This window comes from Pseudopodoces humilis, chromosome 7 (assembly GCF_049639895.1).
Source record: "Pseudopodoces humilis isolate 2021_Gansu_Grassland_sample_001 chromosome 7, ASM4963989v1, whole genome shotgun sequence".
Classification (NCBI taxonomy): Eukaryota; Metazoa; Chordata; class Aves; order Passeriformes; family Paridae; genus Pseudopodoces; species Pseudopodoces humilis.
Window position 1 is genome coordinate 60,635,628 of NC_142206.1, and position 27,054 is coordinate 60,662,681.

The window sequence follows — 27,054 nt, forward strand, 5'->3', positions numbered from 1 at the left end:
GAAGCAGAAAAGATTTTACAGAATTCTTGTCTGACTTATTGCTATGCATATTTTAGGTCAAGGGTAATCTAATTTTTTAATTAATCCTTTAAAGGTTAAATTGTATAGAACATCTGATCACAGAGTAAAGAAAAAACCCAGCAGTATATATAAAAATAGCATCCATTTAAGTTACATAAATCCTTATAAATATAAGAGAGAAATCAGTTATTCTATAAAAAAAATAATTCAGAACATGTGTTCCTGAAGCAACAGCAGAACATCCTCATGCTAAGGACTTCAGCTAGAAAATCTTTATAAATATACCTGCAAAATTCTTCCTCACTCTGACCAGAGATGAGTGTCAGAAGATGCAGATTTCTATTTTGCACTGAAACAGGAGCTCTCCTATTTGCTGTTTGGTTTTTTGGCAACCACAACCTGTCCTATCCCTTTGCAAACACCTTTCAGGGCCACATAAATTCTATTGGCATCCTCGAAGCTTTGTAGCAGGAATTGAGACAGTTTGGGTGGGGGTTTGTGGATGGTGCTGTCACTGCTTTGCTGCCTGTGCATGGAATTTTTGTTTGACTCAAAAGAAATAAAGAGGAGGGAGGAAAACCAGCCCTAAGCTGAAAGCACTCAGGGTCTGTGCACTTGAAAGTGCCACTCAGAGGGAAGAGAGTGGCCTCTGGTGTCCTCTTTGCAGTTCTCTGAGTCACCTGTGGCTTGAGTGACTAATTCATAATATCCTCAAGATGTTTGTGTCATATTAATAATAATTTCCACTGTTGGGAATTACAGTCATGTAACAGAGACTAAAACAGAGAAACACTGTATTTGAATGTGTTTATATATATATTTTAATTTTTTAAAATTTTTTTCCCCCCAGTTGTGATTCTCCTGTGCCTGTAGGTGGGAACAGCCATGTCAGCCCAAAAGGATGGATGGGTTTCTTCCTTGGTTTTCCTTCTCTTCTGTGCCTCCTCCATCCCAAAATGTGGAAGTGCCAGCCTGCAGCAGGAGCCGAGCCCCCAGCACTATTTCAGTGGCTTGGAAGCTGGAAAAACATCCCTGGCTTTTTTCACCCCCAGTGGTAGGTGTTTAATGGGAGTTTCCATCAGCCTGGGGGCTCAGCAAGGCTTGGGTGAGAGCAGAACAATCACAGAATCATGGAATGGTTTGAGTTGGAAGGACCTTAAATCCCATCTCATCCCATCCCTGCCATGGCAGGGACACCTCCACCATCCCAGGGTGCTCCAATCCCTCTCCAGCCTGGCCTTGGACATTCCCAGGGATCCAGGGGCAGCCACAGCTTCTCTGGGAATTCTGTCTCAGCCCCTCACCACCCTCCCAGCCAGAAATTCCTTCCCAATATCCCATCCGTCCCTGCCCTGTGGCAGTGGGAAGCCATTCCCTGTGTCCTGTCACTCCATCCCTTGTAAAAAGTCTCTCTTCATCTTTCTTGTTGGCTCCTTCAGGCACTGGAAGGCTGCAATTAATTCACCCCAGAGCCTTCTATTTTCCAGCTCTCAGCCCTTCCTCTAGCAGAACTGCTCCATCCCTCTAATCAACCTGTGGCCCTCCTCAGTGAAGAGGCAGTTCTTGAGATTTTTAAACCCAAAGGGGTTTTGAAGAGCTGGTTGAGAGCTGTGTTTGTGCAGTTCCAAGTGCTCCTGACAGGCAGAGACCTCTTGGGTGGGTTCTTTGCTGGCTGTGTCCTCAGGCACAGTCCTTCAAACAACTTCATTCATTTTCGGGATTCTTTTCTGGAGGTACTGTGGAGAAGAAAGCCAATTTCCCAAGGAATTTTCCCCTCTCCCATAATACCTGCTAGAAAAAGGAGAGTCCCTGTCACGAGGGAGAACTAAAGGCTGTCATGGATTAGGAAAAGATCCTTCACCTTGCTTTTGTTCTTCATGATCCCTGGGTGTGGTTTCCCAAGGAATGTGGGCTGAGGAACATCTCCCACACCTCAGTGTGTGGCAGGAGGATGCTCTTCACCCTGAGGACTTGCAGAGGATTTTTTTTTTCTTTTGTGTTTCAGTTTCTCCTGGTGCCCAGCCCTTCTTGGAGCAGATTGAGAGCTCAGCTGAGGTTCTCCAGGACTATGGCATTTCCGTGGTGAAGGTAAATGGGGTTCAGGGATGGAGTAAGTAGGAGATGAGCAGGGAAGGGATGGGCACAGATCTTTCATAGAATCATGGACTCACAGAACAGCTTTGGCTTCCAGGCACTTAAAGCTCATCTCTTTCCACCTCACCTTCCATGGGCAGGGACGCCTTCCACTATCCTGGATTGCTCCAAGCCCTGTCCAGCCTGGCCTGGAACATTTCCAGGGATGGAAAATCCACAACTTCTCTGGGCAGCCTGTTCCAGTGTCCATGTTCCGTGATGGATGAGGTTGGTTGACTTCTTTTCAGCTCAGTGCAATAAATATTTCATACAACGGAATTTTTAGCTGAAATTTCATGCAGATTCACGTGAGGGAACTACAAATTCAGGCAGATTTAATTAGACTTTAAGAAGTGCTTATATATTTATATTTGGATTTATTTAGTTTCCTCCAGCTACATATCAAGCTCAGTAAGGAGGCATTGATCTGTCACTTTGAGTGTGCTGGGCAGATCATGGGGTCTTTTGATCCCATTTGACCCAGATCAGCAGGCTGAGCTGGAAAACTGAAGTACAAACTCCACTCTCCATCTCTGGTCTCCATTTTGGTGGATTTTTCCCCCCACCAGAAGGTTTGGAAAGGCTGGATTTACACTCTTGAATGGAAGAAAGCTTTAGGGGGTGTGTGTGTGGTCATTGTGGGGCTGAATCTTTAATTACACATATTTGCTGTCTAGGTGAATTGTCCCAAAGAGGATGTCTCAAGATACTGTGGAAAAGAAAATGCATTAAGGAAAGCCTTCCTGTTCAGGTGAGGGGCATTTCTGGGCACTGCACTGGGGTTTCTTTCCTGTGCAAATGTTTGAAGGAAACTCTGGCAGCGATCAGAGATGTCTGTGGAGGAGTGAGAGGAGCCATGAGGACAGCAGTGATCTGCATAGTTTAGCAAAAAGTTCTCCCAAAATTCCAACACAGGCAGAGGAGATGCTTTGTCCTCAGTGTGAATTCTCCCATCCTGCCCCAAGTTCCTTGGAGCAACAGAGGGATGAGCTGTGGAACAAAACCACAGGAGAAACCCTCCATCAGTGTTCTCCTGTTCCTCTGGCCTCCCACCCCCAGAGCTATACTCAGGCCATGAGATTTTGGGATTAGTGCAAGAAGGAAACACTTTTTGGTGCTCTCCTTGTTGGTGGGGTTAACTCTTCTGCCCTGGATGGGCAGATTCAGCCCCTGGTCTCTCCAGGGGTTGTCATCTGGAAGCTTTTCCATGTATCAGCTCAGTTCTCATTGACTGTTACACTGATAATCATGGAACAATTAAGGTTGGAAAACACCTTTAAGCTCATCAAGTCCAACTATTCCAAAGACCTTTTGAGATCATCGAGTCCACTCCTTCCCCCAGCACTGCCAAGGCCACCGTGTCCAGCAGGAACCTGCTCAACCAGGCTTGAACAATTCCCAACTCGGATCAAAGACATCTCAAGTGTGTTCTGCCATTTCTCCATCATCCTCCCTATCCTCTGTGCCTGCCTTGGCTCCCTTTTCCCGTGTGATCCATGCAGTGAATCTCTCTGAGTTCCTTTGGTGCCTCTCTCTTCCCTCTGCAGAGGAAACCGACTGATCCGAGAGTTCCCCACCGACGCCCTGTTCGACGTGAACTCCATCGTCGCCAACGTTTTGTTGTGAGTCCAGACCACATCCCACTCTGAAATCCTTTTCCTTGCTATTCCCATGAAATGCCAACCCCAGGTATTCCAGAGGCTGCTCTCAGTCAAGCTCCTCTCTTCATTATGCTTTGACCGTTAAACTTTTTCCTTTGATACAACTCACCAGCACACGCCTGGGCACCTCCAGCTGGCTGTGAATCCTTAATCTGCCAGCAAGAAGCTGGAATTTTACCCTGTTTTTCCTATCGTGGTTGTGTGGCTGCAAATTTACTCTTCAACCAGTTGCTAATGAGGTTTCTTCTGCCTCCTCAGTGCCCTGCTCTTTAATGAAGTTAAATACATCGAAGCATTGGCAGACCTTGAGAACATTGAAAATGTGTTGAAAGGGAAGTCCAACATGGTCTTTGCCTATGTACCAGCTACTGGGACAGCAGGTATGGATGCTCAGCTTTCCATCTTTCCTCTCTTCCCCCAACCTTTTTTGGGTAGAATATCCAGGAGCTGAGTTTCTGACCCAAATCCTGCAAATGAAAACCTGAAAGGGCCACCCAGCCACAGATCCCTATTTCCTGTGGAAGTCTTCTATGTTTTGCTTTGTTTCCAGAGGGATTAGTTGCACCAGAAAAGTTTTGCTGGCAGCATAAACCCTGAGAGATGGACTTGGAGAGGGAAAGCAAGGCAGTGGTTGCTGTCTTAAAAATAATAAATCCCTGGGCAGGTCTCTGGCTGTGCAGTGGAATGGATTCTCACACAGCACCTGTTTGCTGGGGATCAGAAATGGGATCCAGCTCCAGTTGCTCATTTCCCTTCACAGTGTGTTTTCAGACAGACTCTGTGACATTGTACCAAGAGTTTCTGAAAGCCTGGGAATTGATATTTATACCTGGGAAGGATGAAACAGGAGATGTGGAGGGATCAGAGCTGAGTTCACCTTGCCTTTCCCCTTCCAGAGCACAGAGCTGTGATGGAGGCAGCTTTTGTCTATGGCACCATCCACCAGTTTGTCCTGACAACTGAGGCAGCACTGCTGAAAGCCACCAGGTACATCCAGCCACACCCCCACCATGGAGAGCTGCTCCCATGCACTGTTTGCCTCACTCCTGGTGTCTCAGATTCCCAAATCACCTCTGGGATGGCATTAGGATATTGTGCCAAGGTGCACAGTCAGATCTGTTTTCCAAAAGCTGCAGGTTTCGTTCCTGGCCTTGGAGCAGCCTTGCTGTTTGTGGCTGTGTCGGGTGGGATTTCACAGGAGAAGAGCCCCCTGTCTCCTTTCCATGGATGATGGATCAAACCTCAGCCATGAGTTTTCAGGAGAATTGATGTTAGAGTCCTAAAGCACTCCTGCCTTGTGCTGTGGTATCCAAGAGCTAGAACTGCAGCGCTGCTCATGGATTTGGGAATCCCCATCCCATGGCCTCAGTGGCCACTGCCTTCCTGTTGGGATTTACCTAGCCATTCCTCCACACCTTCCCACGCAGGAGGAGCAGCTTTAGAATGGCAGATCCTTCCATGTGACTGCTGAAGTGACCTCCTGCAGTCAGGAATGTGAGGGAGGAAGTGGGAACACGGCATGGGGTGTTGCTTCCTCAGCCCACAGTGTGCCCAGCTGGCCAAGAGGCCAAAGGCACCTGGCTTGTACCAGCCTGTGGCTACAGGCCCAGGGCAGAGATTGCCCCCCTGTGCTGGCACTGCTGAGGCCACACCTCAGATCCTGGGGGCAGCTCTGGGCCCCTCATGGAAAGGTGGTGGAGTGTGTCCAGGGAAGGGAACGGAGCTGGGAAGGGTCTGGAGCCCCAGGAGAGGCTGAGGGAGCTGGGAAGGGGCTGGAGAATTGCTGAGGGAGCTGGGAAGGGGCTGGAGAATTGCTGAGGGAGCTGGAAAGGGGCTGGAGAATTGCTGAGGGAGCTGGAAAGGGGCTCAGCCTGGAGCAAAGGAGGCTCAGGGGGCCCTTGTGGCTCTGCACAAGTCCCTGGCAGGAGGGGACAGCTTGGGGGGTTGGGCTCTGCTGCCAGGGAACAGGGACAGGAGGAGAGGGAACGGCCCCAGGCTGGGCCAGGGAAGGTTTAGATTGGATATTAAGGAAAATTCCTTCCTGGGAGGGATTGTTTTGTCAGAATGGGCTGCCCAAGGCAGTGTTGGAGTCCCCATCCCTGGAGGGATTTAAAAGCTGGGTGGATGTGGCACTTGGGGACACGGCTCAGTGATGGCCTTGGCAGTGCTGGGAGAACGGTTGGACTGGGTGATCTCGGAGGGCTTTTCCAACATTAATAACTCCATAATGATTTACCTGGGATTTTGTCACGAGTGTCAGCAGGGCAGGCAGCAGGGTGGCCCTTCCCGAGGTGCCATTCCATCCTTGCAGGATTCCGGGGAATTGTGCTGTGGCTCCCACTAGATGGCACGGTTGTCATTGCACAGGAATGGCCTCAATTCTCCTTAAAGCAGCGCCACCACCTCCCGAGCTGCCGAAATGGTGGGAGCTTCTCCAACAGGAACAGCTTCCAGCCAGCCCAGGCAGCAGGATTTGAGGTCTTAATATTGCACTTTGCTCTTCCATGGAGAGCTCTTTGAAATCCTTATCAGGAAGGTGATCCCTGTTTTGGGGGTAGGGAATGGGTGCATTGGAAAAGGAAAGTGACTTCCCAAAGTTACCCACAGATGAACAGCAGTGAGGGTGTCACAGCTAACCAGGGACACCTTCCACTGCCTCAGGTTGCTCCAAGCCTCATCCAACCTGGCCTGGAACACTCCCAGGGATCCAGGAGCAGCCACAATTCATCCTCCCAGCCAGGAATTCCCAGTTCCCAGTATCCCATCCATCCCTGCTCTCTGGCACTGGGAGCCATTCCCATCCCTTGTTCCCAGTCCCTCTCCAGCTCTCCTGGAGCCCCTTTAGGCTCTGGAAGGGGCTCTGAGCTCTCCCTGGATCCTTCTCCTCTCCAGTTGAACATTCCCATCTCTCCAGCCTGTTCCACAGCCCTTCCAAACCCTGAGCCTGAGGATAATCTGTGAAACACATCAGCAAACCTGGTCCTTCTGCCAGGGCACTTTGAACCCATGCTCAGGGTGGGTTTTGTTTCCTCTCTCCCAGCCATGACGACCCCGATGTCTCTTCTGCCTGGCTCTTGTTCTGCCACTGCCAGCAGGTCACAGAGCCAGCCCAGCCCTGCAGGAGGACAGCCCTGGCACAGCCCCTGACCCTGCTCAGCATCCACAGGCACCTCAAGCTCATGGGGGCTCCGTTGGTGGTAGGTGAAGGAGGAGCTGCTGGGACCCTGGGTGGGAGGGCAGGGGGGATGTGAGGATGAGGGAGGTGAGAGCAGAGAGAAAAGCTGAGTGTGGGAATCTGCCCCTTCCAGGCTGGGTCCAGGCAGGGAACACCTGGTGCAACTGCCTCAGCAATTCAGGGCTGGCCAAAACATAAATAAAACTATTGAGGGCATTTTCCAAATGACTCTTAAGTACTGCCCAACTCAATATGAAGCTTGTTCCAGTGCTCTTGGTAAAGAAACCTTCCTGATATTCTGTCTAAACCTCCCCTGATGCAGCTTTGTACCATTTCCATATGTTCTATCCCTGGAGATATCAGTGTTTCCCTCTCCACATCCCCTCAGGAAGCAGTGGAGAGCAATGGGGTCATCTCTCAGCCTCCTTTTCTCCAAACTCCACAACCCCAAAGTCCTCAGCTGCTCCTGTAGGCTCCCTGCAGGAGTTTCAGCACCCTCTGGAATTTGATACCAGTCCTTCACGCCTTGGTGATCACGAGGAACGGGAGATTCCTTCCTGTCTCCTCCTTCCATGGGGCAGAGAACTTCAGCAGCCTCCTGTTCCCAGTGGTCATCCCTGCCCATCCAAAAGGATGAGTAGATGAGCTGGGAGTGCTCCTTCAGCCATTTTCCTGGATTAGACCCATGGAGGGAAGGCACTTCATCAAGCACCTCTGTGCTGTCATGAAGCAGCACGTCCTAGCAGGAAGGGAAGGATTCCAGCTCTTGCATGTTGTGGCTGGGATTTTCAAACTGCCTCAGGGAATGGATGCCAGGTAAATAAAAATGAGTGGGGATTTAACATCTGGAATTGCTAAACCACAAAAAAACCCACATAGAATAAAGCCCAGGTTTTTAACTGGGAAGGTCGTGACATGTGGGAACAGTTTAACTGGAGTTGTGTGGGTTCTGCTTCCATGGATGTTTTACAATTGGGGTTGGAAGCTTTTTCCTGAGAATTTCTGTGTCTGGGTAAGAGCTGAGGTACCTTCATCTGAGATGTGCTGCAGCATAACCCTGGCTGTTCTCCAGACAGAGGTTGCTGAGGATCCAGAGAAGATCTCCACTGTTCACTTGCAGCTCGGGCTGCCCCTGGTGTTCATCCTGAGCCAGAAAGAGACCTATGAGGCTGACAGGAGGACAGCAGAGTTTGTGGCCTGGCAGCTCTTGGGGAAAGCAGGAGTTGCCCTTTTGTCCAGGTATTTCTCTCAGGTGTTTTGGGGTTCTCCTTGCTTTCTGTGGGGTTTCTGAGCTGGATTATCCCAACACCAGGATGATATTCAGTGGACTCAACCATACTTGGATGAGAGGCAGTAAAACCAGGCTATATCCAGGGTGTTTCATATTTAAGGATGTGTCCAGAATTGTATTAATTTGGAAGTGTTCCTGGCTTAGGGGTGGAAAAATATTCAGACTAAGAGGGATTTTGGAGAGGAAAGTTAGCATTGATGGAATTAGGGCAGAAAGAGGAGAGGTGAACTTCCATGTCACACCACCTAATGTTCATTTTGTGTTTTGGAAGGGACCTCGTAGATCTGAATGTTCTGCACCGGTCAAACATCGCCCTCAAGACACCAGAAGAGGTTGGATGCTGGATTTCTTTATTGGACAACCCTTAGCTCTGGACAGGGTGGTGGGATGTTGCTCATCTCTGGTGTTAATTTGACAGCATTCCCTGAGGCTCAAGGGGAAGTGTCTTTCCCAAGTTTCGCACGTGTGCATCAGATTATCCAGAGAATCCGTGGATTTCCCATCCCTGGAAGTGCCCAAGGCCAGGTTGGACAGGGCTGGGACAGTGGAAGGTGTCCCATGGCAGGGGATGGAACTGGGAGATCTTTAATGTCCCTTCCATGATTTGGGTGCTGCAGAGCCATTGTGCCTGCTGGGAAAGAGAAAATAATGAGTTTATTTTGGGTTCAAAACATTGAGTGACATCTCCACTACACCTTAAGGCAACACAAGGTTGTGAACTAAATCCAAGTTCAAATTCCCCAAAGATCTGGACTTCTGAAGGCCTTAGGAAAGGCATCAGAAGATGGGAAAGGGACTGAGTGTGAAACAAAGAGCAAACAACCAAAGGTCTGTGCTGAGCTGATGTAACCCAGTGCCTCTGGCAGTGAGCTGGGAAAAGGGCAGGGTGTGAGTTAAATGAGGTTGAGCAAGATGAGTTAAACTCTGAAGGGACCTGACCCAGCTTGTGAGGCAGGCTGGAATTGGGTGCTGGCAGATGCCAGGGAGCACACGATGGCCCAGATTACCTGAACTGTCACATCTGTGATTCCAGCTGCAGGATCAGACCTGAGCATCCCCTGAGGGTTTCCCTTGGCCTGCTGAGAGATGTGCATGTTGGGTGGCTCTGGGAGTCCGTGGGAGCTGCCAGCACTTTGTCATTTCTCTCCTGATGAACTCCCCATTTTCTCTCCAGTGCCTTTGTCTGAACTGGTGCCAGCACTGGTTTTAAGCTGACAAAGTCTCATTTCTGAGAAATCCATATTGCTTTTTTGCTTCTTTCCGTGGGTTGGCAGTTCCTGTACACTTGAGAACATTTCTCCTGGCTGAGCTCCATGAGATACAGGATTTTTTGTGCTGGTTTCCCAGGCTGGGATGGGCTCCTCAGACCCAGCCTGACCCCTCTAATGAGGGGGACATCCAAGTGGCCCCTGTACTTCCCTGCTCTCCTTCCCTGCTTGGCCACTGGGATTTTTCCTGCAGTGTTGGATTTGAGTAAAGTTGCTGGGAGATGGGGAGATGGGGCTGGTGTTCACTTTCACCACAGGATCCCTCATAGCCACATTTTACTTCCTCACGAGGAAACCTCAGCCTGGAGCAAGAAAAACTCATGCACAGGAGAAATTGGGTCAAAGAAACATAACCCAGACATTCCCCTGTCTGGCAGCTTCAGGGATCTGTGACATATCCCAAAAATAAGGAGTTGGGAGATGGTGCCCCATCAGCCTTGAGTTTGGTCTGCAGACAAAATAAGCAGAGGGGGATGTTGTGCTCCCTCTGATTTATTGTTTTCCTCAGGGAATGCCAATCCAATACCTGGTCTTGGAAGACACTGATGAAGTTATAACCCTGGTGGAAGATAAGAACAAGGTCAAACAAATCCAGGAGGATGAGCAGCAGGAGGAGGAAGATGAGGATGAGAAAGAGAATAATCAAGGTGTGCAATTAATCAGTGAAAAGCTGATTGTCACCAGACAGAAGGTGCAATCAGCATCAGACATGGCAAAGCACTAGAGAACACTTGCAAACCATCACAGTCACCTCATGGTGGCCACAAAGTGACTCTTTCATCCTCTGAGGTCACTGGAAGATGGCAGACAGGTCTGATTTTCAGTGGAAACACCAGGGAGAAAAATCAGAGCTGGTAGAGGAGCAGTTGCTGTCTGAGGGACAGGAATGTGCTTGGATGCACCAGCTCCAAAGGCATGGGGGGTTAAAGGGCACCCAGCACTGTGTCCTCAACAAGCATCTGAAAATTATCCATCCCTTTGGAGGGGTTTGAGACATGTTTTTGTAAGAGCAGACTCAGACCTCTCTCCTCCAGGGAGAAAACTCTGGTCCCTGCAATGCAGAATTGAAAATGCATTTGTTCATTGTGCAAAAAAGGGGGGAAGTATCCTAGAGGAGCCTAAAGAGAATTGTTCCAATCCAAGGGCAGAGCTGGTGTGAAGTGGGATTAGGGCATTTTGGGGGTTTTGTCTGTGTGGCTCCTCCTCTCCCCGTACAAGATTTAACTCACCCCATGTTTCTGCTGAGAGATTCTGGGTTACAAAATCGTGCACTGGGGTGGCCCAGGAGGCTGCAGTTCCCCTTGCCCTGGACACAGCTGTGATCCCTTGCAGATATTCAGGATGACCAGGTGGTGGAAGCAGTTTCCAGGGACAAGAAGAGAGAGCTGCCCCTGGAGCAGATCCTTGTCCTGACAGAGGAGAACTTCCACTCTTCCCTCTCGGAGGCTGCCCGGACAGTGGTGCTGTTTTATGCCAGCTGTGAGTATGAAATGTGGTCTGGCTGCCTCTTCTCTAAGTTTGGGATGCTCTCTGTGATTTCCATGATCCTGGAGAGATCCTGGAGACAAGTTTTGGCCGTTAATCCGTGCCAAATCCTGTCCCATGAGCATTAATAACAATCAGGTTAAATCAGTTCTTCTCATTGGCTGACTACAGCAGATATCAATCTGATATCTAGAGATTTTTAACTTTCATTTTATAGGAAAAAAAAAGTGGGACAAGAGGGGAAGTTAATGTAGCATGGACTCATGGGCTGGCCTGGACACTCTGCTGGCTGCTGAAGCATAAAGTTCAATTTTCCTTATTTATTTCAAATCTTAAAGAGCTTGAAGCACCTGGGGATGCAGAGATTGATAATGTGACATTGTCAGGGAGCAAGGTGGGGCTGGCTGTCTCCTGGCTGTCCCTCAGGGCTCTTTCCCCTCTCCTGTGTTTCAGGGGAAGCCGTGTCCCTGGCAGTGCTGCGCTCTTACTCCGAGGTGGCCGCTCACCTGAAGGGTAAGGAACCCCCGGGCTCAGGGCTTTCACCTGCTCCTGTCAGCAGTAGGAATCAAGACATTGATGGTGCCTCATTCCCTCAGCTGGAATACACTCATTTTTCCTCCTCAGACTCCTAAGGAAAGTCATATCCACACCAGCTTGTTTAGGAACATCCCTTTGTGTCTTATTTAGGGATCTTTGCAGAGTCTCTGCTCCCAAGGAAAAAAAACACCAGGACAGGAGGAAATGGCCTCAAGTTGCACCAGGGGAGGTTTTGGCTGGATATCAGGGAAAATTTCTTCATGGAAAGGGTTGTCCAGCCCTGGCACAGCTGCCAAGGCACTGGTGGAGTCCTCATCCCTGGAGAGATTTAAAAGCCATGGGAACGTGGCACTTGGGGACATGGGACAGTGGTGGCCTTGGTAGTGCTGATGTTACAGATGGGCTCAATGATCCTGGAGAGCTTTTCCAAGCTAAAGAATTCCATGATTTTATGATCCTGGAAACATTCAAGGCCAGGTTGGATGGGGCTTGAAGCAACCTGGGATAGTGGAAAGTGTCCCTGCCCCTTCCAGTCTAAATTACTCTGTGATCCCATTTGGTGGGCACAGGGGGAATTTGGGAAGGGCCAGGGCAGAGCCCCAGTGCCAGTGGGTGACAAAGAGCAGCAAACAGCAGGAACTGTGGCCTGGAACATGGAAACAGGGTCCTGTTTGTGCCCCTCAGGGCCCAGGAGATACCCTACACATCCATGTGCTGTGTGGCACCTCAGCTCTGCTGGAAAAAGGAGCTGTGATTATCCCTGAGGAAAACAGGACAGACAGGTGTGGGCAGGCCCAGATCCAGTGGGCTGGACAATGTCAGGGGGAGAATTGACAGTGATGGTGCCTCCAGGGCTTGCAGAGTGGCTCAGTTGTGTGGGAATTCTCCCAGGTGGCCACAGAGCTCCATAAATAACACAGTGATGATGAACAATCAGCAGCACTTAGAGCCAGCACATCAGGGAATCTGGGAACAGAGGCAGGAGGGAGGGATCCTTCAGGAGGGTTTGTGCAGTGTAAGCCCCACATTCAGGCCCTCAACCCCATCCCACTCTGGTTTGTGGAGAGAGGCGAGTTCTTACATGGGCTGAATCTCTTCCAGAGGTGCCTTTTTTCTCTCCTTGGCTGCAGGGGACACTGAGGTGGCTTCATCCCACTGTGGCAGAGTGGGGAAGTCAGGGAAAGAGCTATTCCAGCACCTCTGGAGGTGGTTGGTTCCTTCTCCTGTTTTTTTCCTCCATCAAGGCTCATTTTTCCAGCTCCCTGGGACTGGGCACTGCAGGATTCAGCAGTGGGGACATGAGTGGAGTGTGCAGAGGACCCTACAGATTTCTGGGAAGCAGCTGCAGTGGGAGTTGGTTACAAGAAGCTCTCCTGGGAATGCTGCAGACAGTGCTGAGGGCTGGAGGAAAGCAGCTCTGCATTCGTGGTTTGCATGAAGGGAAAGTCACTGGCAGCTTTGATCTGGACTGAAATCCCAGGAATGAACAGGAAGGGACAGGACAAATTGTTGTTTGAGATATTGGGGTTGGTGGTGGTTTGGGGTTTCTTTTGGACTTCCCCAGCAGCCAGACCAGCTAAAGGAGCAGCACAGGAGGGTCTGTGGGTAAAACCTGGCCTCTTCCCAAGTCAGTGGCCGGGCCTTGGTGGGTTCTGCATGGCCAGGATTTCACCATGTGCATTCTGAATCACTTGATAACAATCTCAGGGCAGGGAAGCAGCCACAGGCAGATTCTCAGCAGAGATCATGAACTGCCTGGGGTCAGGGCCTTTCCTCTGTGATCACTGAGGTCTCTCCAAAGACTCCCAGGCCTGAGGTGACCCTATGGAATGACTCCAGTCTGGTTTCTCTGCCGTGACCTCGGAGCAGACACACAACAGCTGCACTGGTGCATCTGGAGATCCTTTTTCCCTGCTGCTAAAGGAGCCTCAGGGAGCTGGGAGAACCAGCTAGCAGAGGAGCTGGAAAACCTCAGAGGATGCTGTTCCCTGGGCTCTCAGTGATGGCTGGATCAGGACTGAGAATAGAACGTGGGGCATGGCTTGGGACACTCTCAGTTCCCCAGAAGCGCTGGTATTCCTGCCTGCCCCGGGGTGGAGCTTCCTTCCCAAGGGCTGGGAATCCACAAGCAGCTGTCTGAGGAGTGACTCACCCATGCTGGAGGCACATCTTGAGTTGCAGAAGCAGGTCCTGCTCCTGATGCCAATTCTTTGTGCAAAATGGCACTGAGAATAGGCCATGTGTGATCAAACACACCGGAACGGAGGAGGCTGGAGGCTGCAACACCCCGTGAGTCATCCCATACCAGATGCTCAGCGCATCCTCACCGAGTGAAGTTTCCAGCCCTCAAGTGTTTTCCATTTATTGAGAGATCCAGTTTAGCAGGAGACAAAGAGGAGCATCTCTGCCTTGCTGAACTGAGCATGTTTCCTACCCTTGGGGCAAGAATTCCCCAGTCCCACCGGGGCTCACTGCTGCACCTCTGGTTTGCTTTTGCAAGATGGGAATTTTTGGAAGCAGCAAGGTTTAGAGCAGGGGATGTGAAGGTGAGACAGTGCTGAGCATTTCTTGGGTGGGTTATTGGCCTTTTTTGCAAAGAAGATTGGAAATCTGTATCTAAGGAGTGATATATTGTGATGAAAAATTGTTCTGCTTCCTCCTCTGTGCTCGTGGGGCTTCTTGAGTTGTAGCTCAAAGGCAGGAAAATCAACTGCATGATTTAGCAGTTTATATGTGTGGAGCCTGATGCTGCAGTGAGGATTTCAGGGTTTGTTGTGTGGTGTTTTCCAGGTAGTTGTCTCCATTCTGTATTGGATTCTTCCTCTTGAAGTGCAGCACTTTGTAGATAATTTCTATTTCATGTTGTAGCCTTTGGAGCAGCTCTTCAAGTGAGCTGGTTTTTTAATGAAATCATGGAATTGTTCAGGTTGGAAAAGCGTTCCAAGGTCATCGAGTCCAACCATTGCCCCCATCACTGCCAAGGCCATCACTGTCCCATGTCCCCAAGTGCCACATCCACACGGCTTTTAAATCCCTCCAGGGATGGAGAATCCACCACTGTCCTGGGCAGCTGTGCCAGGGCTGGACAAGCCTTTCCATGAAGAAATTTTCCTTAATATCCAGCCTAAAATTCCCCAGCCTGAGGCCGTTCCCTCTCCTCCTGTCCCTGTTCCCTGGCAGCAGAGCCTGACCCCCCCGGCTGTCCCCTCCTGCCAGGGACTTGTGCAGAGCCACAAGGGCCCCCTGAGCCTCCTTTGCTCCAGGCTCAGCCCCTTCCCAGCTCCCTCAGCAATTCTCCAGCCCCTTCCCAGCTCCCTCAGCCCCTCCTGGTGTTCCAGGCCCTTCCCCATCTCCATTCCTTTCCCTGAACATGCTCAAGCACCATGCCAGCCCTGCCTTCCAAATAATTATAAGTTCAAATGATAAGTTCATGGGATTCCTGGTTTTTCTTGCTCCCTATGGCACTGATGGTTTGTCTTGTCCTGGTTTTCTAAGACCTCTAGGACAGAGGTTCTTGCTGTTGCTGGGTTTAGTAGCTTCTAAAACCAAAGGACAAGATTTTGTGTTCCTCTTTTACCTTTCTTCCCAGTCAGCAGTGACCACAGGGCTGGACAGTCCTTTGCTGAGTTACTCAGTTGCTGAAGGTTCTGCTCGTTCAGTCATGAAGAAATGGTGCAGGTTGGGGTGGGAGAGGGACCATCCTGCACCAGGGGTTTTTCAGGCCAGATGGGGCTCCTTCAGAGCACATGGTAGATAATTCCCTGAGCTAATATCCAAATATTAAAATTCATCTTTGAAAGAGCTTCAAGCAGCCTCACAACTGGATTTGAACAGGACATCCAAGCCCCATGTCCATGAAATTATTTCCCAGAGTTGGGCAAGACACAAGATGATGTGGTAAGAGATGATGAGAACCAGCTATACTGGATCAGAGGTGTGAAATAAATCTGAGGTCAGCCTTTCACTCTGAGAACTTCTTGCAGAGTCTGGGAATGACACAAACCATTTCTGCTCTCGTGGAGTGTTTTGACAATTGCTGTCTGAGTGGATTTGCAGGCCCTTCACTTGTTCCCATTCTGTAAAAAGCTTCCCGCTTTTTCTGCACAAGAGTTTGATGCAAGGCAGAACAGCAGCAAGCTCCTCATCTGAACTGCAGTGCAGAACCTCAGATGAAGGTTGCAGAAGATGGTCCTGTGGGAGGCCAAGGATACAGGGATAAGGAGAAGGAACTTGTGCTGAGGTCACCTCTGCCTTCACCCCATCTACAGAAATCCTCATGGAATCCCAGAAAGGTTTGAGTTGGGAGGGAAAAAGCTCCATCTCATTCCACTCTGTGCCATGGGCAGGGACACTTTCCCCTTCCCAGGTTGCTCCAAGCCCTGTCCAGCCTGGCCTGGAACCCTCCCAGGGCTTAGGAGGTCCACAACTCCCGGGCAACAAGGGTTTGTGCAACACTCAGCTGTGCTGAGTTCTCAGGAACTTGTTTTAGGTCAGCCCTTCCCAGCCTGGCAGGGGTTCCTGCTTGACCCTGCCCCGTGATCTCACTGCCCCCTCCAGAGCCCCCTTGACGTGTTGTTGGATTTTATTGTTTCTCTCTCACTGGTGATTTCCCGACAAAACTTGTTTTTTTCCTCAGGAGGGAAATCTTCCAAACTGCTCCAGATTCTCATCTGCTTAAACCTTTCCAAAAATGTGTTTCCCAGGCTGGCTTGCTGGGCTCTGCAGAGATTTCACCAGGTCAGAAGAACATCATTTTCTTCCCATGGGCTGCAGATGTTGCTGAGTGTCCATCCCTTTCCTGCAGCACTGGTGGTACCTTTGCATCATTCTTCTCCTTGTGGAATGCTGCTGTCCTTACACTTTGCCTTTCAAATTGCTTTCTGCCCCTCTAGGCTTGAGATCAAAACCAGATTGGATGTGTTTTATTCCATCAGCCAGGCCTTTAATGAAAACAGTGATCAGAATCAGACCCAGGACAGGGAGAGAAGAAAAGCCTGGCTGGTTTTTCTTGAGAAATCCTCACCATCTGTCCCAACCCTGGTTCTGAAGGACTCTTTGCCATGGTCTGTGTCCATGTGTGTACTTGTCTCTAGGTTTTATCCCATCTTTCCCATGCAGCTTTTGAGTCCTGTTCAAAGAAATTTAGGGAAGGAATGAAGATTTCTGAGATAGAGCATTCCTGCTGTGGTCATGGACAACTGCACAGTGTCCTTGGTCAGGCCCCTGAGGCAGCTGCCAAGGGAAGGGAGGGAGTGAAACTGGTCAGGATTTAGGTCAGGCTTAGCCATGGACCAACAGCAGCAGCTTGTGCTGGGCTTCACCCAGCCCAAAGATGAAAGAAAGATCCCTGGAAGTGTCCAAGGCCAGGATGGACAGGGCTTGGAGCAACCTGGGATGGCAGAAGGTGTCCCTGGTCATGGCAGGGGGTGGAACTGGATGAGCTTTAAGGTCCCTTCCCACCCAAACACTCTGTGACTCCATGGTTCTTTGCTGAAGGAAATGCTGGAGTTGCACAAACCTTGGGCACTCAAGGAACCAACTTTTCATTTGTTTCCCGTCTTACCAATCTCTTGAGTTTCTTCCATTGGTGAGACCCATAAAAAGCCTTCTTAGGACATTTCCCAGGACCCACAATTGGACTGACTGCTCTGTAATTCCCAAATGTTCTTCCTTTCCCACTCCCTTGCTTGTGAGACCCCTTCCTTAAGGTCCTACAGGTGTGTGCTCATGGCTTGGGTGGGATCACGGAAAATCCAGAGTTGGAAGGGATCCACAAGGATCACCAAGCCCAGCTCCTGGCTCTCAGCACAGCCCCAAGAATCCCACAGGGCAGTGGATGGGAGCATCTCTCTTCCATCCCCTTTAACTGGTCCAGGTGCATTTGGCTTCATGATTGAGGTAGAACAGAGATTTTTCAATATTGAACAACTTAATAAATGCAAAAACCTTGGCTGTATCCTCCTCCTCCATCATGCCAACCTTTATCTTCCCTTTTTCCTATAAGTGAGTGCCTACATTATTTCTTTCTCTTGGCCTTATTCCTAAGGTATTTCCAGTACCTTTTCCTACTGCCTTTTAAGCTCCTGGACAGCTGTCTCAGGATTTTGTGGTGTTTTTTGAGTCACCAGTCAGATGTGAATGTCTCAGGGAATGTGTGATTTCAAGAGGGAGATGGGCTGTACTCAGAGGGATTGTATATTTGTGGCTGGATTTTGGTGGATTTCTGTCAGCATTAATACAAACACAGACAATAATAATGAATAGCTCTGTTCTCCAACCAATTTAATATTGTTTTTAATTTTTCCTATCATTCCTGAATACTCCTTTTCCACTCTAGGAACCCTGGGGGTTTTGCTGTCCCGAGTGAACTGCTGGGACTGGCCTGGCCTTTGCTCCCAGGAGAATGTCACCCAGTTCCCCACCATCAAGATTTACAAGGAGGGACAGCAGTCGGTGACATACGATGGCATGTGGGGAACAGAGGAGCTGAGCAGCTTCATCCTGCTGTGAGTGACAAACCCCCACAGGGTGACACTGGCACATCTGCCACCTCCTTCTGCTGTCACCATCCCTCTCTTTTTGCTGGAATTCTTTCTTTCTTATTTTTAGTGAGGATCCCAATGCTTTAAGTTTGGCTCAGGCTGTTCTCTCTTGGCTGTAACCAGCTCCAGCACCTCTCTGGGACTTCCCAGATGATAATTTTTGTCTCTAATGAGGTGTCACACTTGCCCTATTGTGATGGGGCCTTGTTGGATTGAGGTTGATTGTTGGTTCTTCATCCCAAGAGCAGAGAAGACAACAGCCCAAGTTGTTTCTCTGCCTTTCCACAGGAGCCGAGTTCCCTGCCCGCTGAAGCTGACCACGATGGATGAAGCAGAAGGATATTTAAGAGGGGAGATTCCATCTGAGCTCTCATCCCATCACCACACCTCACTCCTGGGAGTTTTTAGCACAGACACCAGCAAAGGTTTGTTGGGAATGGTGGGTTAAGCCTCATTCCTGGTGGGACAGGGATGCTTCCAGCTGTTGGAAGTTCACAGCACATCCTGTCTGGCACTGCCTTTTTCAGTTTTTCCACGAGAGGTTAGCAGGTGATTCCAGGTGTGGGATTTCAGATCCATACCCTGGCTCAGAGGACATCCAGCTGCCAGCTGTGTTTGCTGCACCCATGTGGGAGCAGAAGCTTCCCAAGCCTGTTGTCCCTGTTGTATCTCCTGCCCCTTACCCACAAGGGTTTGGCTCTCTCCTCTGTATGAGTCCCTTCAAAGCAGTTTTAGGCTGGAATTAAATTCCCTCTTAACCTGGTTTAGCCCAGATCCATCAGCCTCTTCCTCTAGCCCATGTACAACATGTCCCAGCATATTCTTCCTTAAAAAAGGAAAAGATCCACTCTTGGATCTTGCTGACTTCTCCTGAAGAGGGAACAACCCCAGTTCTTGTAACACACAATCCAATACCTTTATTTTAATTTTTTTTTAACAGAACAGCAAGGTAAAATGAAGTTTCCTGCATCAGAAGGAATGAAATGTGAATAACTCAATGTAATCCTCTTGAGGATTTTGGAATGGGTGGGCAAAGAAATGAAAAATGTTACCAGGGGAGAGGGAATAAATCCAGTCTGGAGACAGAACACCAGGCAAATGACAATCATGGAATGGTTGGGTTTGGTTTAAAGCTCATCTTGTTCCATCCCCTGCCATGGCAGGAACACCCTCCACTATCCCAGGCTGCTCCAAGCCCTGTCCAGCCTGGCCTGGGACATTTCCAGGGATCCAGGGCACCCTGTGCCAGGGCCTCACAGTTGGGAGCCGAGATCTTCCAACCCCACAGACTCCCAGTTGCCAGCTTCCCCTAGGATTTGCTGCCTTAAAAATAGGAGAACTTCTGATCTTGCTTAAGATCAAACTTTCAGATTATTTTCATTTTAAATCTCCCTTGTGCCTCTAAGCTTTGGTTTAGTGCAAACCAAGCTACTTTCTCACGTGAGAGGGTCCAGAGGGAAGAGGTCAGGACAGAATGCCTGGAACCAACTAGAAAACACTTGGGTTGTGTTCCCTGAGCCAGCTGACAGCCAAATCTCTGCCTTCCTCTGGAGATCTAATCTGGTAAATACAGCAGGAAATCCTGCTGATCCCAAAAAACATCTAATCCAGCCCAGAGCAGCTGTGGCTGCCCCTGGATCCCTGGAAGTGCCCAAGGCCAGGTTGGACAGGGCTTGGAGCAGCCTGGGATAGTGGGAGGTGTCCCTGCCCATGGATGGGCTTTGGGGTCCCTTCCAACCCAAACAACTCCATGATTCTACAGAGAAGCTGTTCATTTCCTTCCATGCAAACAAGAGCCTTGGAGGCTTCCAGACAGCTCTTTGTGGATCCTGTAGGATTGCCTCTTCCCTCAGGACACATTCCATCTGCAATCCAGAATGGCATCCTCAGGCTGGGCTAACTCAGCCTCAGGGAGATGGAATGTGGGATGTCTTCTCCACCCATTTCCTGGGGGTGCTGGAGCTGTGAAGCAGAACAGCCTGAGGGAGCAGGAACCTGGAGCCAGCTGTTCTGGCATCAAACCAGGCTGGAGTCAGGAGAACCACATTGCTCCTCTTACCAACCTGCAGGTTTATCTGGAATTCCCAATTGTTTTCTCGTGGCAGAATTGCTGCTCTAACCCCGAGCAGCAGTGAGCAATGTCATTGCCATTTCTAGTGAACTGAAAAGGAGCAATGAGATGTCCTGCTAAAAAAAATCCTGGATGTTTTCCAACCCTTAGCATCAGGACTATGTTAAGAAGCCCTTTGGAGGGTCTGAGCTAAAAGAGACTTGGTGGAAAAATCCTAAATAAAATTTACTAGGAGGAGGTGAATGTATTTTGAGGGCAATGAACGAGTGTTCTCCTGGAAACTCAGAGAACTTTTAGGACAGAAATTTGGTTTTGATGCAGAAACTGGGAGCATCCTGGGAAGTAAAACTGTCCTAAACCCTCAGGGATAAATATCCCTGAGCCCTGGTGCCTCACAGGGCTTGGCAGCATCAGTGGAAGCCAAGTGAGGAAGGCACAAGAGATGCTACAGGAGCTGCTGTGCTGGAGAGCACGGTCAGAAAATGCCTCCTTCCAGAGAGATAAAAGGGTGGGGCTCAGATCCTGCTTCCCAAAACTCTGCAGGGATTTTGGACCCTTCCTCATGTGGCAGCTCAATTCCTTCTTGTTCCCAAGTCAGTGAAGTTGTGCTTGTGCAATTCAGGGCAGCTGGGATCCCAGCTCAAGGAATGTGCTGCAGAGCATGAGCAGGACCCTCAGGGAATTCAAATCATGCTTTCAGGAGGGGACCAATTTCCTAGGAAATATTTAAATAGATTTTTTTCAAGTGCTTCCTGTCTGCAGTGGAGCTGTGTGAACTTGGGGGGGGTTTGGGTACGAAGCAAAGAACCTGTCACTGGAGAAATATGGGCTGGTGTGTGGCTCTGGATCTAGTACAGCCAGAAATAGGGAAAAATTTGGAAGTGTGATAGGGAGGGAGGATCTCATCAGGTCAAGGAATAAGCCTGGTATTGCTGGAGGTTGTCCTGACTTAGGAGGGAATTCTTGCAGCCAGGGCAGTGCTTCAAGACAAGCTCATATCTCAAGTGAGGATTTAAAGCTTGGTGGAGGAATTTGGGATGGTATCAGTATTTCAGCACTGATAAAATCAAGTAACCAAAGACCAGAAGAGCTGGAAAGCAACATCCAAGAATGGTTTCTCTGTAGCAGCAGCTGGAGAGGGGCTTTGGATGATGGCCTGGAGTGACAGGACACAGGGAATGGCTTCCCACTGCCAGAGGGCAGGGATGGATGGGATATTGGGAAAATATTGTTCCCTGGGAGGGTGGGGATGCCCTGGTAGAGGGTGCCCAGAGCAGCTGTGGCTGCCCCTGGATCCCTGGAAGTGTCCAAGGCCAGGCTGGACGGGGCTTGGAGCAGCCTGGGATAGTAGAAGGTGTCCCTGCCATGGAAGGGTGGAACTGGCTGAGCTTTAATGTCATTTCCAACCCAAACCATTCAGAAATTCTATGATAATGACTGAGCCACTCCTTAAGGAACTCCTTCCATTTAGAAAGGAAAACAGCTTAAATGAAATCTTATGGGCCATGTGGGAAAGAGTGGAAAATCCAGCTTTGAGTGTAGCTGCAAAACAGGAATCAAAGAACCAAAAAGTGACCGGTTGTGAGGCAGCTCCATCTACTGAGCTCTGAGTCACCGGTCCCAGGAGCTTGGGCTGTGCTGTGACAGTGAAATGTTCTGAGGAGCAGTCACTGGTGTGTGACAGCAATTTATATCATGGCTGCATCTGAGATACCCCCTTAAGTCTCAGGAAAAACCTGGCTTCTCCAAAGAGGGAGATTTCTCCCTCTCCTTGGGTCGGAAGAGCCGATTTTGTTGCTTTCAGTTGCTCAGTTCAAAGGAGGAGTTGGGTGGTGGTGTTGAAATCCTCCCTGTTCTCACCCCACCTTTGGCAGCAGCTGTTTGGAGCTCTGATCTCTGCATTTCACAAGCTCCCCACCATGTCTTGCATGTTCCCACAAAACTTGGCTTTCCCATGGATCCCCTGCCTGAAACCACAGCCAGGCTGGACAAGGCTTGGAGCAACCTGGTCTGATGGGAGGTGCCCCCACCCATGGCAGGGCGTGGAACAAGATGAGCTTAAGGTCCTTTCCAACCTAAATCATTCTGGAATTCTGTGAAATTGGAGGCTTTTTATCAGGGAATAAACCAGCTCTGCAGTCAGCTTTGTTTTGGAGCTGTGCTCTCAGTCTCAGCTGTGACCAAGAGAGCCCAGCCTGGTTTTTCCTTATCCTGCAACAGCCCCAGTGTGCTGGAAGGAGCTGGATAAACCAAGAGACACTTGAGGGAAATGTTGGTTTATCTCCAGGCTCTTAGCCCTACTCCAGTAAAGCCATCATCCATCATTTCTCAAAGGTCACTGGGATTTATAAGATTTCTGTTTAGACTTATAATTGGTCTCCTGTTCCCAAGAACTCTTACAGACTGTAAGAACTTAAAGACATTTCATTTTCCAGCAGTGCCTGTGTCCTGCAGATCCTGGAGGCTCAGTGCTGGTGGCTGAAGAGCAAACACTGTTCTCATAATGGGAATTTTCCCCTGATCCTTGCTCTCTGCCTGCTCCTCCTCCCATGGCCTGCAGCCCCGAGCTGCAGTAATTTCTTGTGAGCCTCTAATCCTGCTTTAGTTCCTGAAAGTCTGCTCTGGCAGGATGTTATGTGTGCAAGCATCGATCAAGTTTCCAGGAAAAAAACCCTCAGCACTTCTCTTTCTGTGGTTTATTCTTGTACCTTTGTCTTTTTCCAGCCAGGGAAGCTTTTGAAGAGGCAGGAAACGTCCTAAGTGGCCACGTAAGGATGGGGATGTATTTTGAAGATGATGCCTTGGCTTTGTAAGTGGTTTCTCTTTTCCTTTGGGAAGAATTCAAGCTGATCTGCACTTAGTGAAAGTGTCACTGTGCTGAGTGACAGCTACAAGTGACTTTTTCCTGCAGGGAGATGGGATCAGGACTCATCCAAAGGGATTTGTCACCTTGGCTCTGCCACTGATTCTCATGGTCACCTTCCTGCTGTCCATACTCACTCTGGGTATTTTCAGTCCTTCAGCCCTCATGGATGTGATTGTGTTCCTCCCACAAACAGGAACAAACCTTTCTGAAAATCAAAAACACACTGGAAAAACTACACCATCAGTGTGTGAGGGGGGGAAAAAGTCCTGCCTTTCTCTTTCCATGAGGAAAAAATGATGGATAGTCACTGCAGTGCCTTCCCTTGCTCTGGTGGTTGCCCCCAGATGCCAAGAACAGCCAGAAAAGAAGCTTGGGCTGGGAGTGGAGTGGACATTGAGTCTGGGTGCTGGAAAATGCTTTGGAGGCTGAGAAATAAATGCTGTCTTGCCATGGAGCTGCATTCCTGGTGGAATTGCATCCCCTGACTTGAAGTCAAATGGGAGTTAATGAGATCTTCCATGTGTCATGAAGCCTCCAGCAAGGGGCAAAGTCCTTTGGGTTGGAGTGTGAGAGGTGTTTCAGTGCTTAGAAATGCAGCTGGGTCCAGGGGGAATCTCCAGCTTGCTCTGGCATCTCATTTCCATCAGGAATTAGTTATCAAGGCAGAGTTAAAAATCCCAGGAGGTCCTTGGCCTGTTTTCCAGGTGTGGGTTTAACAGCCTGCAGTGCAGCAGGGAATTATTTTCATTAGTTCCTCAGAGGTGTGATGCATTCCTGATGAGACACGGGCATTTTTGTGGTGAGCACGGAGAATAGAAATGCAAACACCTTGGGAATACATCTCTATTAACCAAACTGCTCCAGGCATCAGTCAAGACTTCTCTTCCCTGAGGATTTCAGCCCAGCTGATAGAAGGAAAAAAAGGCAGAGGATAGGGTGATCTCTCAAGGTACCAGGAGAAGAAGCCTGTGCTCTCTCAGAGCTGACACATGCAAGAATTCACCTCCCTGCTCTTGCTCCAGGAGTCTGCAGCCTGCTCCTGTTTAGCAGGAATATTTAGTGCAGTTTATATTGATAGTCCTTCTGCCCAGTTTGGATTTTGGCTGTGATTTGTGGATGAAGCTACTGTAGCTGATGGGCTTCTCAACTGTAAGCAGAAAGTAAACACTTACAGGAATTCCTGATGCAAGAGCCAGGCTCACTTCCCTTCTTCAGAAAATGAAAAACCATTCTTCAGCTCAGTGCTCAAGGAGAAAATATTTGTGGCTCCTAGGTCACAGAAAGCTGATTCCCCTTTTGTGCATCCTGTGGACCTTTTCCAGGGAAAAAGGGCTACAGGATACACAAAGGGTGTTGTCAGCAAAGCTGTTTGCTCAGCAGGCACCTGCTGGGCTGGTCCCTAATGAAGGGGAAAAAGGCATTGAGGGAGAAATGCTTTGCATGAGGTCCTTACTTATTTCCACGTGGATGTCAGAGATTCCTGCCAAGTATTCGTTTGCAGATGGTTTTGATTGAAATGCAAGACTTGTGTTACCCACTGAATGGTCCTGCTGTATAAATAGAAAGCTGTGGTGAGCACAACACAGTACCAGGAAGAGGAGAAGGGATTTCACCATAGAGTGCAGCTGGGGAATTTGGTGATTTTCCTGGCAGTATATAAGATATTTCCTTATGGAATCACAGAGTAGAACCCCAAAATGGTTTCGATTGGAAGAAATTTTAAGTCCCATCCAGTTCCACCCTTTGCCATGGGCAGGGACACCTTCCACTATCCCAGGCTGCTCCAGGGATGGAGCAGCTTCTCTGGAATCCTCTTCCAGCACCTCACCACCCTCACAGATGCTTTTCAAAGGCTGCTGAACAAGGTGATGTATTTTAGATACAGGGAACAAGAGTCCTCACTCCTCTGAGCCATGACCAAGGCAAAGAATCTCTTTAAAACTCACAGAAGTTTAATAAGTTCAAAATCCCTGAATTAAATACTTTTTAGGGTTTTGGCAGACTTAATCAACTGTAAATACATCAGCTCACAGTGAAGTTTGCAGTGGATTAGTCCCAGAGAGATAAATGCTGTGATAGAAGATGGGAAAGGCCTCCAGAAGAGTTGGACACCATGGAAATTAATTATATGCAGTTCCCTCCATTTTCTGTGTCACTGATGACCTAAAGAAACTCTTCCCTGTGAGGGTGGGCAGCCCCTGGCACAGGGTGCTCAGGGCAGCTGGGGCTGCCCCTGGATCCCTGGAAGTGTCCAAGGCCAGGCTGGATGAGCTTTAAGGTCCCTTCCAACCCAAACCTGGGAATTCTCAGATTCTTTGGTGTCACAGCCTTTGAAAAATTGCCAGGAGCCTTTGAAAAACAAACCAGACATGCCCTCAAAACCTGCAGAGACAGCTGATTTCCCCTGTCACACCCTTCCTCTGGGCAGTGCCATCTGGAGCCTCCAGGGCTGAAGTTCCTCAAACTTCCAGAAAATTGGTGTCCCCCCTGCCCTTTCATTGCTCAGACTTCTCCTATTTTTGCTTTTCCTACTTTCTCAGCTTTTTCTTTGAATCCCTTGAACCCTCTCACCAGAAGGGTGTTGTGGAATCAAAGATAATCTGGCTGCTCCACCAGGAGTGGGTGGGTGCAGCCTGTGTGTGTTGCTCCAGTGTGGGGCTTGGACTTCACCAACATTTCTGGGCTCGTTCACTGAGACAAAAATTGGATCTGCTGGAGGTTGTTTTGTTGTGGGCTGTGTCCCTTGGATGGAATGTGAGCCCTCTGTTTGCCTTGGCTGGGGAGGCAGAGTGAAGCCCTGGGTGGGTGTTTGCATCACCCAACCATAAGTGTAAACATGAAGGAGAAGAAGGAATAAAATCCCAGAATCCCAGAATGGTTTGGGTTGAGGGGACCTTAAAAATTCATCCCATTCCACCCCGTGCCACAAACAGGGACACCTTCCACTACCCCAGGTTGCTCCAAGCCCATCCAACCTGGCCTTGAACATTTCCAATGATGGGACATATCTCCAGGAGCATGCCAGCTCTGTGTGCAGCACATTTGGGGTGTGTCCAACCCCTCTGTGCCCATCCCTCTTTTTCAGATCCCAAAAATACTCCGTGTCCCCCCCTGCTCTCCTCCTCGCCCGCAGCGGAGGCCGGAGCGTGGAAGGCATCACTCTTTCCAAACACAGCGTGCAGGACATGGTGCAGATGATCAGATATGAACTGCTGGACATTTTTGTGAGTAAAAATAAAACCAAAATGTCCTTTTTTTCCACTGCAGTCATTTGCAGAGCTCTGACTGTAGCGTGGAGTTCTGCAGAACGGCCGTGTCCGCTCGTTATTTTTATCGTGCCGAGTCAGTTTTGAAATTTTATGACTTGGAGCAGGGAGTCTGGACAGAAATCTGCTGTTTGCTGGGTGGTCTTGGAGCAGGAGACCCTGGAGTTGAGAGATTGGTCTCAGGGTGACTCACCTGCTGCAGCAGTGGCTTGGCCTCCCACAGGCTCTGTTCCCTATTCCCAGGGCTTTTTCCATGTGCCTTTTGGAGCCTTGCTCTGCTCACATCTCCAAGCTCACAGCTGCTCCCACAGACTTGGTGCACTTGGGTTGGGCAAAGACATCTCCAAGTGCACCAAAATCCCAGCCCTCTTCCAGCTCCCCACATTCCACACGGACACTGCAGCCTTGTTTAACCCCTGCAGCCTCATGTAAGAGCAGAAAGTGGAATTTTCTCCTCTTTTCTCCTCCCCATAACCCCCGGTTTCTTTTTTGGGACGTCCTGCAGCCAGAAATCACCGTGTCAAATCTGCCCCAGTACTTGCAGCTCGGAAAGCCCTTCCTCATCCTGTTCAGTGCTGGTAACATCAGTCAGATGGAAAGAAAAGAAATGCTGAAGCTGGCAAAAGGAAGACCCCAGCAGGCGTTTGTGGCTTGCTGGTTGAACCTGTGAGTGTTTGAAAATCTCTCCATTAACTCCCTCTGAGCCTTGCAGGGGGAAAAAAACAAAACCCTGAGACT

The 27,054-nt window shown here is 49.4% G+C and overlaps 1 protein-coding gene across 6 annotated transcripts in view; it reads left to right on the forward strand.

Moving 5' to 3' along the window:
• Positions 1-27,054, forward strand: part of TXNDC16 (thioredoxin domain containing 16) — a 36,551-nt gene that overhangs the window by 4,703 nt on the left and 4,794 nt on the right. For 3 of the 6 annotated variants that reach the window (XM_014257446.2, XM_005528575.3, XM_014257447.2), the window contains exons 2-18: positions 872-1,075; positions 2,027-2,109; positions 2,832-2,905; positions 3,702-3,776; positions 4,074-4,195; positions 4,712-4,802; positions 6,856-7,012; positions 8,063-8,229; positions 8,553-8,613; positions 10,058-10,196; positions 10,882-11,028; positions 11,488-11,547; positions 17,909-18,077; positions 18,402-18,538; positions 22,909-22,993; positions 26,136-26,274; positions 26,822-26,982. In XM_014257446.2, the coding sequence (XP_014112921.2) occupies positions 907-1,075; positions 2,027-2,109; positions 2,832-2,905; positions 3,702-3,776; positions 4,074-4,195; positions 4,712-4,802; positions 6,856-7,012; positions 8,063-8,229; positions 8,553-8,613; positions 10,058-10,196; positions 10,882-11,028; positions 11,488-11,547; positions 17,909-18,077; positions 18,402-18,538; positions 22,909-22,993; positions 26,136-26,274; positions 26,822-26,982 (2,036 nt within the window). In that variant the 5' untranslated portion in view covers positions 872-906. Of the gene's footprint in view, positions 1-871; positions 1,076-2,026; positions 2,110-2,831; positions 2,906-3,510; positions 3,578-3,701; positions 3,777-4,073; positions 4,196-4,711; positions 4,803-6,855; positions 7,013-8,062; positions 8,230-8,552; positions 8,614-10,057; positions 10,197-10,881; positions 11,029-11,487; positions 11,548-17,908; positions 18,078-18,401; positions 18,539-22,908; positions 22,994-26,135; positions 26,275-26,821; positions 26,983-27,054 lie in introns of those variants that run through there. The other 3 variants (XM_088058017.1, XM_014257449.2, XM_088058018.1) reach the window with 3 other exon arrangements.